General features: G+C 41.8%; 2 protein-coding genes across 3 annotated transcripts in view; one reads left to right on the top strand and one right to left on the bottom strand.

Annotated features, from left to right (window-relative positions):
* Positions 1 to 2105, bottom strand: part of cyth1a (cytohesin 1a) — an 18192-nt gene extending 16087 nt beyond the window's left edge. The window contains exon 1 of the mRNA XM_080856989.1: positions 1902 to 2105. Within this exon, the coding sequence (XP_080713115.1) occupies positions 1902 to 1929 (28 nt within the window). The 5' untranslated portion in view covers positions 1930 to 2105. The remainder of the gene's footprint in view (positions 1 to 1901) is intronic.
* A 6580-nt stretch (positions 2106 to 8685) lies between these two features.
* On the top strand, positions 8686 to 11277 carry LOC308378979 (flavin reductase (NADPH)-like). 2 transcript variants are annotated; one of them, XM_080856014.1, is made up of 4 exons: positions 8686 to 8915; positions 10208 to 10409; positions 10847 to 11011; positions 11092 to 11277. In XM_080856014.1, the coding sequence occupies exons 1-4, from the start codon at positions 8781 to 8783 to the stop codon at positions 11250 to 11252; spliced, it is 663 nt and encodes a 220-aa protein (XP_080712140.1). In that variant the 5' UTR covers positions 8686 to 8780; the 3' UTR covers positions 11253 to 11277. The 2 variants fall into 2 exon arrangements, with proteins under 2 accessions (XP_080712140.1, XP_080712139.1); XM_080856013.1 differs by having other exon boundaries at positions 10208 to 10415.
* The last annotated feature ends 165 nt before the right edge of the window (positions 11278 to 11442 follow it).

The following is an 11442-nucleotide window of genomic DNA, read 5'->3' as shown; positions in this document are numbered from 1 at the left end:
TGTGCTTCCACTCCCCCTTCCTCAGTCTGGGCTTTGCCCCCCAGAACCAGTCAATATTTCCTGACAGAACCTGATCCAAAACCAGACTGTCCCCAAGCATTCTCTAAACACTCAGCCAACACACCTTCCAATGGGCAACGCTGATTTGCACAGAGGTGAAAGTGGATCATGTGGTCTCCATTTGCCTTTAATGCAGACACGCCAACTAGATGACCCAATGGCTTGCTGGTTGCCCCTTCTGGTTTTAAGGACATTCAGAAAACTGATTTCAGATTTGTATCCCCATCACCTACACCCACCCACCCACCCACCAACACACACACACAGACAAACAAACAACAAGCATGTTGTATCTCGCACAGGCAGTTTACCAACACCCAGACTCAAATTAACACTCTCAGCTAAACAAACTCTTTCCATCAACCCCAAACCGCAGTTGATCTTTCACACAGACGCACGAACAGACCTTCGGGAATCCAGCGCCTCAGCTCACTCGACTGATTTGGGACCAGCTCTGAACCATCAACCTCAGAGACACGAAGCACGCATGACCATACGGAGCCATTTAAGTTGTGTAACTCCACCCTGTCTAGGACCCTGGTCCTGACCCCATCCTATGACCCCTTGCTGAACCCTGCTCATCAAACAGACACCGACTTAAATGTCACCATCATTCTGATACAGTTTTACAAATGTATCCTCTTTCTGGCTGTCATGCACACAGACACACGCACACTTCTCACAAAAACACATTTACAATCTCTGTCAAATAACCATTCGGCTCTTATGGTGTAAGGGAAATCTCCCTTGTTTTGTTAAAGTCCATTCAATAGGTTATCCACACTCCTTCTATACACCTCCTCATGCACACATCTCTTTACAATTACCGATGTCAACAAACAAAGTCTGACCTGAGAATGTGATCCTTCGGATAGTTATCCTTCTTGTACTCCGCTTGTACTATCCTCTATCCCCCTCTTTCTAATATTTCAAGAGCGAACGTTAAGGCTCATGGTGCACTTATGAGACGAAGTTGGGAGAGGCAGGAGAGAAAGAGAGGTACAGAGCCAGACAGACTCACTCAAAACTGGGGTCTGCACCAAGCCCTGTTACAGTCCATCCGTCTGGTGTTTTCTCTCATTCCATCCCACACACGTTTTACCTCCTCCTCTCCCTCCATCCATCCATCACGTTCCTTCTCTCTCTCGCTCCATCTGATTCCTTCACAGGCACCACCCAGTGGTCAGCCCTGCTTCCTCTGCTGCCATACACACACACACACACACACTCCAGCCTCCTACTAAAAACATTCCTACACACTACCAGATAATATATGCAGACCTGGTAAGGCTAGCCAAGTAATGAGTTATGTCTGCAGGGGAAGCCTAGCCACGCACTATTCTTATTCCCCATTCACAAGCTAAACCGTTATCAGGTAAACAAGCAACTACTTCTTCAATGGATTGTCACAGCAGTGTCCAGTTTGCCTTAATACAGTCAATGAACAAATTCTCTATCTCATAGAGATAAATGGACATTTCTTTTTAGCCACCACAACCAAACGGCCATCCACATGTTTAGCCTACTCTATGGGATTTAATAGCTTTCAAAATATGTCCAAATCTGTGAACAACTATTCTGGCAAACCCATAGTCAACTAGCAGCAGTTGGTTTACAGTGATTGCAAGTCCGCATTTCCCAGGGGCCTGCCGTACGTCAAAGCAGACACGACTTGAAATTTTGTTGCAACGTTTGAACAGCGAAATTTGTTTAGTTGACAGAAATTACGAGCTTCCGATTGTATCGAATTCTATTCTGTACAGGCCCTCTGTACAGTAAGGAGCCTATGTAAATCAAAAAGAAAAAAGAAAGGTAATGAATAGAAATGTGAAATAACTTACCAACTCCGTCCTCAGACTTTAGCACCATTTTGATTTCTACGTTACTTTGCGACCTTTCCAGGCAACAAAGACCCTTACAATTTAAAGCCTAAACACCTGTGATGAAAATCTTAAGGTTATTCGCTTTGTTTTGTTGTTTGGTTTGATTACAGCCAACTCTTCACACGAAAAAAAGAGGGTTCAGCAAAACAGCTTAAGCTAAGCTACACACCACCGGATAAGCCTCGAGAGGAAACAGGGAGGGAGTGGTTTTGAGTGCCCCTGCTTCAACAAACCAATCCTGTTCACCTTGTGTCTGGCACAAGGGTGTTTACCGAATGACGCGCTTGTGTAGGCTGCGTAACGTGAGCTATGATTCCGCGAGCTGGGTGACCGGGGATCAGTTTCACCACAGGGATCCACACCCTGGTTACACCCGTGCTATTTAGACGATTGAAAATGTACAGCAGGATAATCCTGAAGGTACGGAAAGGTTATCCACAAAATTCAAGGACTGTAGAGATAACCTAGCGTTGGCCAAACTCCACAGGGTTGAGATTGGACAATAGGAGTCGAATGATTGCTAACGGAAACATCTAACTTTCAAAGTTCATACTGATAAAAGTCTATTTTAAGGGCAACTCCCACATAATAAGTGGCAAGTATGTTCAGAGCAACCAGGCATAATTCTGATAACACACTTCATGTTTTGTCTTTTGAATTGAGCACATTTGTTGACCACAGTTAGTTCTTCTGACAGCCCATGATAAAAGTGCTGTCAGAGGATAAACAGGTGTTTATTTAAAGAAATGCCAAAGAACACAGCAACAAATATCTTCATGTTATTTTGAATGAGTGGAACCAGATGTAGGCTAGGCCTATTCCAGGGTTAATCTGAGGTGTGTATCTGGAGTGGTTGGAGGAGCATGTGCATACATGTGTCTGCTCATCTATGCAGTCCAGAACATGTGCCTACCTGCATTTTATACAGTTGTTGTACCTCAGGAAGGTAACTGAAGCTGTCTGATAAGGTGTGAGTGGTAGCATTTAACATACCTCTTAAAGCCATATGATTTAAACTCAGAAATAGCAGACCAAAGAACTGAACTACTAACCTTAATATATACTTGCAATGCTAAGAAAAAAGCTTTAGTTTGAATGTTTGGTCATAAAACTGACACTTTCTCCCTGGAAACAGTCTGACCTCTGTTATCACAGCTCTTCAGAGGAGACTTTTTAGAACTTCGAATACATAATTCAGAGAGTTGTCTGAGATGTGTGTGTATTGTCTGGGTGGACAGAGTATTACAAATGGCCTGACCCCTCTATCTGCATATACTGTAATGAATGATGGCAGGATTCGTCCCCACTAGACGTCAAGCCTGTTCAGCTGTGTAAAATTGATGTAAATCAGATTCCTGCCTATGATGTAAGTTTGATGGTTATGCAAATGATTGTGGAAATATCACGCAAGCGTGCATCTCGCACAGTTCTAGTGACGACATTGTGAGCAAAGATTTTAAGGCCAAGACTCTTATGATCTCCCCTTGTAATTGTTCCCTCAATTCCCACCCCCTTCCTTCCCTTCCCCCTCCTCTGGCCCCCACTCTCACCTCTTCTCCTTTGGTTCTCCCCATGAAGAAGTCTCTTGTTAACAGAATCAATGCAATTCCTGAGGGCGCCCACGCTGGCGTCATCAACAATACTCTTTTGTCACTGCAGTGTGTGCGCGCACATGGGTTAAATGAATGTGCGTTAGTGTGTCTGTGTGACATTTCTACTATTTTGTAAGACTTTCCAATTTGAGTGTAAATGAGGCTAGTTAGAGCTGGTAGGTAGAGATCTCATTATAGAGCACCCACCTTCCATTGACAGTTGAGTCACATTCTCTCTCTCTTAGGCATTTCTTTGAGTCCCCAAAACCCTGCCAAACCTCATATATCAGAGATATCACTTATGTATGTAATTCACCAATTATCTGAATCATTAAGTTTGCACCCACTTGCTACTGGTATGTCTGATATAAAATGTAAGCCACAACATGTCTGCGAAAGATTTAGAATGGTTTTAGTGCCCACTACTGGCCATCGGGGGGCAACACGGTGCATGAGTTCAACGCATTTAAAACTTGTGACTACCTTAAAAACCATACCTTTAGGAAGCAATAATGTGTTTGTAAGAAATGTTTGTGTGAGGTACATCAGTCAAGCTACAGTAAGTTAGACCATGAGATGAGAGCAAGCACCACCAAACTAATTCCAGTCAACCTGACAAGTGCTGAGAGCAAATTGAAGAAGCAAAATAGTGCACTGTAATTATATCAATAAAGTAAATATATTGATTTGTCAACACTGCAGATTACACTCATGGTAATGGTAGTGATGGAAAGCACGGAAAGAGAGAGAATGTCTCTACAATCTTTTTGTCTAACAGTTATGGATGGCTCCGTGTCATCCTTGCTTTGACCTGTGGAGACTCTGCACACACTTCCATCCCATCTTATGATGACACTTTCACCACTCACAGTTGAACACATGCACACACAACATTGCATGCCAAACAGTTTCACAAAGCCAGATTCACTTCCTCCATGAACACTTAAGTCCTGCACACAGAAGCATGCACACACTCAAACCCAAAGCTTGGCAGAAAGTACACAAGGGACTAACAGGAACTTGCTCAACACTTGTTCTGTTTAACTTAGTCACCCTTGCTTCACAGTTTAGACACTCTCAAATAATAAAACACTCACTAAAAAACTCACTACTCACTAAAACACCCATGAGTCTTTTAATAACCAAAGACATAAAAGGAGACATTTTCGTAAATGCCAGACACTCTTTTACGCCAGTCAAACAAGGGGGAATATGTGGACAATGCTGATGTCCATCCTGACCCTCATTGCTAATCCCTGATAGCATGCTGGATGGTATTTGGGTCAGCCGCAGTATTATTTATTAATTAAGATTTGGGATTTGGGAAAAGGATTTGGGTAAGGTCTGCCCTAGTCCTAGCACCTGGTGCAGCGACAAAGAAACTAAGGGCATAAAGAAAGGGAAGACAGACAGACTGACAGACATGGAGACACAGGGCTTTAGACATACAACACAAGATACCAAACAGGCACACAGACATACTAGCACATCTCAAGACAGAAGTGACTAAATAGACACTGAAAATGAAGAATAAAGATAAGGAGAATAGAAGATGGCATCCCTCTCACTGAGACAATGTTAGTGAGTGAGTGTGTGTATGTGTGTTTGCACAAGGGGTTTCTCATTTTCGTAGCTGAACCACAAGGCTTACAGCAGATCCCACTAATACAATTACCAATCTCTGTCTTTCTCTTTCACCATCCATCACTTGTTAAGATCTGATTTTAGGATAGAGCAGACCCTCTTAACTGTTGACGTCTCACCATACAAACAATACAAAATTGCACAAAACCACACACTCACAAGCATAACATGAATCTCTGCTAGTGTAGCAGTTACAGTAGTAATCTGCAAGAAGTACTGTAGATGCACATAGGGACACACGAACACCAACACAAAGCTTTAAATGTGAAGTTGAAGCTGATCATATCCCTATTAATACTCAAATAGTCATACTATCAATCTTTCTTCTCTTACCTTTATCTGAAGCAGGCTGAGTTGGACAGAGAAATGTCTGGAAACTATTGACACAGAGTTCACTCACTGTGGCCATGATTTCAGTGGGCACTGCTGAGCAGGTTACAGTGGGACCCTCCCGAGAGATCGCTCGACTCTGCTGTCACCCATCTATGTGGCTGATCTCTGTTTGAGCTTTCTGTATGTGTATGTGTCTGAGTGTGCGTGTGTGGGAGTGTGCGTGTGCATGTGCATGTCAGTAATCCCACTGCTCTTCAGTCACATGTGCATCCCCCTTTCATTTCCTCTCTCTTTCTCTCTCTCTTTCTCTTTCTCTTGTGACCTCTGTTATATAACTTTGAAGAAGTCTCTCCAGTCTATTTTATTTCTCTCACTGTCTTGCTACTTCCACTCCCTACTCTGTTATTTTGCACTGATACTCACCGGATATGATTAGATCCAAGTGACTACAAACACAAACACTTTCCGTGACAGAAACGCACAGATGCACCCACTCACAAGCATGCACACACTAATGGGAACAGAGGCAAGGGTGACGAGTGTCTCTCTCTTGCTTATCCCAACTTTAAAGTTTCAGTACTCGTTTCTTTAAAATCATATGCACTCCAATAATGCTTCACTGACAGAATAATACACCCTTCTGAAAATAGTCAAAATAGAGTAATTTTTTCTACGCACACAATGTCCAAAGTTCACCGCGGGCGGCCACCCTAAAAGGTTTAATGTTCTAAACCAAACAAACTAGCTCATGTAAGAGTGAATTCCCTTGCTATGCCAGGGCCTGCACATAAGCTGGGATGCCAGAAAAGAAAGGAGAAGAAAAAGAGCTTTAGACCCAAATAATAATGTAATTACTTTTTCTCAGTCAGCTTAGAAAGCTGCTCCTAGCCAGGCTGAAGAGGAGAGCGATAGCCAGGTGGCTAACGTTACAGCTAATGTTACCAGTGTCAGTGAAGGAGCTACTACCACCTGTAAGAAAGAGGATGATTTTGATAATAGCGTGTGTGTGTGTGTGTGTGTGTGTGTGTGCCTGTAGCCCCTTTCACTAAGTCTCTCTCAGCTAACATGTATGTGTTAATGTAGGAGAGAGAGCACGCACATGCATTGATATGAGAGAAATAGAATAGTGGAGGGCCCATTCACTGGACCTTTTCAGGGGCCCAGCCATTTCTGTGGGATGGCCTGCTCCATACCTAAACAAACCAGCTTCCCTAACTCTAATCACAACCTTACTGTTGCATGCCATGGGCTACCCAGGGTAAGAGGTGCAGGGTTGGTGGGGGGACACGGCAATGGGAACCGAGATTAGGGTAACTGTTGACACTGCTTGTTCCTCTACATAAACCACAATGAGTTCCGGCAAATATTAGCAAGTATTCACACACACACACACACACACACACACACACACACACATACACACACACACACACACACACACACACACACACACACACACACACACACACACACACACACAGGATAATTATATTACAGCGTTTTGCATGGCTCAGAAGAAGCAGATGCAATATCAAATGCAATCTGGCCATAGTTTGGTTCTTAATTGATAGTGTGTGAGGATATGGACAGAGACATCCTCATCCACAGATCAAATACACCACGATAGCTCTAGGGTAAAGGCAACCCAAACCTCCACCAATCCCACATTCTCCTCTGATAACATAATTTTTGATGGAGGGGACACACTTGTATATTGGCCAGAGCCACCATGTGAGTGAACTTCAAAGTCCATGACACTCAAGTCTCAGTGAACCAAAGTGTAATTCCCAAAGAGAAACAAAATAAATTGCTTTGGCGGATTCAAATCTTAGATAACAGTTTCAATATTATCAATGCTATTAATGATACTGATTATATTAATAATATCGATGTATTTATCTGAAGAATGTGATATTAACATGCCATTCCAAAATGATTCTGTCCAGGATATAAAACTAAGTCACTGCTGCATCACAGTGTAACTCTAATTTAACAGCTTGATGATCGGCCCATCGGTTAAGCCTGTTTCTGTATAACCCTACAGAACTCCAACCCACCCTTCTCGTTTCAGCATGCTTGTGTAACTGCAACTGTATGTCTTGTTTGAGTATCATATCATTATTATATCATTCATTTATTTAAATGTTAACCTTCAACTCTCTGTAACATTAAGCAGACCCGTATCCAAAGTGTCACAAGTCAGCTGTGTACCATATGTACTACTGTTAAACTTACAGACGGCATGCTCATTTCGAGGGCTATCATCTCCAAAATTCAGAATCTGAAAACAGATAGTTTGTCGTATTGGCCTACCACAGCTCTCTGCATCCATGTCGCCTATGGTGCAGGTCCGTTTCTACTAGCACGCGGCTCCTTGGATACAGCGGCACACCCTGCGCCTTTTCTTTATCCTCCTCCTCCTGGTCCGGTGCGTATATTTTGTTGTGACTCTCTCAAAGCTTGAGCCGTAATTTGAGTTCCACTGTGCTCCGAGAAGGTTCATGAGCTGTAATCGAGATGAGAGCATCATTCTTGCGGCGTCACACCGCTTTTCTTCGAAGTGATGTCATTTGAGTGATTTAATTACCTCTTGAGGCTGCATCTCCAACATCAGCAGCGCTCGCGTAACAGTAGCACAAACTCCGGTTAATCTGATTAAATAGCTTCAGCCTCACATCTCAAGACCAGACGAGGAAAGATATATCATGTTGAAGCACTTTTACTCATCTCAATGCATAATACACTTAGTCGGTCAAAATGTGACATTTACAGTAAAGGACGCAGAAATATGAGTAGCCCAAACATTGCGAACACTTGAACAGGCACGTCCCTCCTCTACCCACTAAGACATTCATCTTCTTGAATTTCTTCTTTAATTGAATTGTATTGTATTCGTTAGCTTAGATAAAAAAGGTAAAAGTGTGAACATCGAATAAAAAAACCTTAACATTTAAAAATCCTTCTTACAGTCGGGAAAGAGTTCATAAACCAAATAAATGTTGGCAAATATTCATTTCCCATGGAAATTATACAATAATCTACCACATTGTGTATTTACCTGCCTGGTTTGTTTAGGTCTCCTCTACCTACGCTTTACACTCCAATTCATTTGGTGGCAGCACCAGCTTTGCTCTACCAGCGCTCAAAAAATTGTAGCCTACTGACGAGGAAGACATTTCATAACCCTGTCTCTTAAACCAATAAATACTTAAAAAACATGCAAACACGATTAAGGGAATGACAGTCATTTGGGAGCGGGATATCAAGGATGAGGATAGCTGTTCTTGGAGCCACTGGACAGACAGGGCAGTATTTGGTGAAGCAGGCTATCCAAAAAGGATACGGTGTCACTGCCGTTGTGCGTAACCCTGGGAAAGTTTTAGTTCGTCATGAGAGACTGAAGGTGAGGAAATATTGTCAGACCGCTAATTATGACTGCCGCGCGACAGCGGAGTTTAGTCGGAGTTTTTTTCTGTTTTTTTATTTTCTGTCAACGATTTCCGGGACACTGAAAACGAGATGGTTCATCTCAAGGGGTTATTCCAAATAAAGATAATTTCCAATAGGCTATATAACCATGCAGGTTTAACTGGTGTATCTGCTGTGGTGACAGGGGGTTTCAATTCCCTATGGCAACAAACTGTGAGCTACTCGTGTGACGTAGACTAATGATAGACCGCAAATGGTTCATCATGAAAGGTAGTAGTGGAGAGGAATTGTTGTTTGCATGGAAACCTTTGTGGGACAGGTAAAACGGCAAATGAATTTGTGAGAGTGGTGCTGAATTCGTGTCTTTCAGCCAATCATATGAACAGGAATTCTGACATGTTGTGATGACACCATTTGTTTGGTTCAAGTTCAGCAGACTTCAGTGCATGTTGTAAAAATAGTTTAACTGATAAATTGTCATATACAAATTATTTAATATGTCTTGTTGAATTGATAAAAACCCAGTACAGTCCTAACCACCGAAGTGTAATCATTATTTAACATATATGCCTATAGGCCTAATAAACAAGCATGCTAGATATTATGGAAATTAATTATGTAGATTAAAAATACAAATTGTAGTGCCTTTTGTCATATATTATATGGTGCATAATTGGCTTTTTGTTTAAATCGTGCGTGAAGAGAGCACCCATGGGACGTCATTTTAAAGATGTGGTAAAAACCTGTGATGTGCATCTATCAAATAAGGCCCAGGATTTGTCATTACAGGCAAGAAGAAATAGGCCTACATCACAAATTTTTCACAAAGGTGCACATTATGAATTTAAAATGTCCGTTGGTGCATCCAAATGTGTTTGTTTTATTTGCACATACATGTTTATGTAAGAATAGGCGCTACATTGATGCATTCATTACCTTTAACTGGACAGGTTGGCAGAAATAAACTTCAAAATAAAGAGTTCAAGATAAAACTGAATTCTAAATGAGACTGTACTTAAGATCTCACATTTGACATTGTTCACCTCCAGGTTGTCAGAGCCTTACTGTATGATTATTTTTTGCTATTGCCTTGAAAAAAGGCTGTTAGGTGTTAGCTGGCATTTATCTAGCAGTTTAAGAACATTCATAGACTGCATTTTTTTCAACTTGGGAATAACCTCACATCAGATGGTTTAATAAAACACCAAGAGCAGTTTGTTTGGCACTTGTGAATGTTCCCTCTCTAATGCTCTCTTTCTCCTCTAGGTAGTTAAAGGAGATGTGTTCTCCAAAGACAGTCTAAAACCCCATTTAGAAGGCCATGATGCGGTTATCTCCTGTCTTGGGTTTCCTATCTCTCCTCTCTTTGGGGTCACTGGATATACCAAATCCATGCGAGCAGTCGTTTGCGCAGCACAGGAGGTGGGAGTGAACCGGGTCATCACGATGACATCATGGTATACTGACAGTAAGCGTACGATCATTTCATAAATCAGCACTCTCAAATTCACAAATAACCCAAATCTAGTGCGACCTGGACTGGAGTGTGTTATTTTGTGTATACATGTTGTAGTGTGACCTGTAAAAATGCTGATTTTTAGATCACTAGTTTTAAATAACCCCTTAGTTTACCTCTAAAAAATAACACTTAGAGACAGTACTGTACTGACAGAATTGTACTATAACTTTTTAGTAATACCTAAACAAAGTACTCCTTATTCATAGCAAATTCAGTCATGAGGGTTTCATAGCTTTAGGGCACTTTTTGTTAACCAAAACTACTTACTGCACTACTTAACTGTAGAAATGGACATTTTACATTTTGTGTGGTTCACATTACTTTCTGGAGTTGTTTTAAGGATTACATCATGAACTGGTGATTCATCATGTGTCCTGTCTCCACAGCCAAGTCTTTGACAGGCACTGCTGCTGTCTTCAGGCTCTTTCTGCTGACGACCATACAGAGCGTGCTCAGCAACATGTATGAGATGGAGCACTATTTAAAGCAAGTCAATAATATCGACTGGACAGTTGTGCGTCCTCCAGGTCTACGGAATGAGCCGGCTACAGGTGGGCTTCAATTACCTGCTTAACCATAATGCATTTTCATTTGCCCTCACTCTAATGGGATCACTGTTTTGCCCTTATAGCAAAAGAGTTCCTGACCCACGAGGGTTACTTTGTCCCAGACTCTAGTGGACTTCCTATTGGACGTCATGCTGTAGCCAGGGGCGACGTTGCCCGGTTCATGTTGTCTGTGTTGGACAGCAACTCTTGGATAAAGGGAGGAGTTGCTATAACAACCAAGTAACAATGTATGTCAGAGATTGTGACAAAATAACAAACAATAAAAGTTGAAAACATCTTAACAGAATATGGTATAACTGTACTGTTTTGCATTTAGAAAGGGATCGTTCATCTCAAACAGATAGTCTGTTAACTAGCCCTTGTAGTTTACCTTAGATTCAGAGGATAAATAATTTATTAAAAGGACAAACTTT

This window comes from Sprattus sprattus (genome assembly GCF_963457725.1).
Source record: "Sprattus sprattus genome assembly, chromosome: 18".
In the NCBI taxonomy this organism is placed as follows: Eukaryota; Metazoa; Chordata; class Actinopteri; order Clupeiformes; family Clupeidae; genus Sprattus; species Sprattus sprattus.
Note: the sequence above shows the minus strand (reverse complement) of the source record. Positions and strands in the feature narration are given on the sequence as shown.

What these genes read in the sequence shown, in the direction of transcription:
- LOC308378979 (XM_080856013.1), top strand. Translation starts at nt 8,781, where the DNA reads ATGAGGATAGCTGTTCTTGGAGCCACTGGACAGACAGGGCAGTATTTG. An exon ending in ATGGTATACTGACAGTAAGC is followed by an intron (nt 10,416 to 10,846) that starts GTACGATCATTT and finishes CTGTCTCCACAG; the next exon opens with CCAAGTCTTTGACAGGCACT. An exon ending in ACGGAATGAGCCGGCTACAG is followed by an intron (nt 11,012 to 11,091) that starts GTGGGCTTCAAT and finishes TTGCCCTTATAG; the next exon opens with CAAAAGAGTTCCTGACCCAC.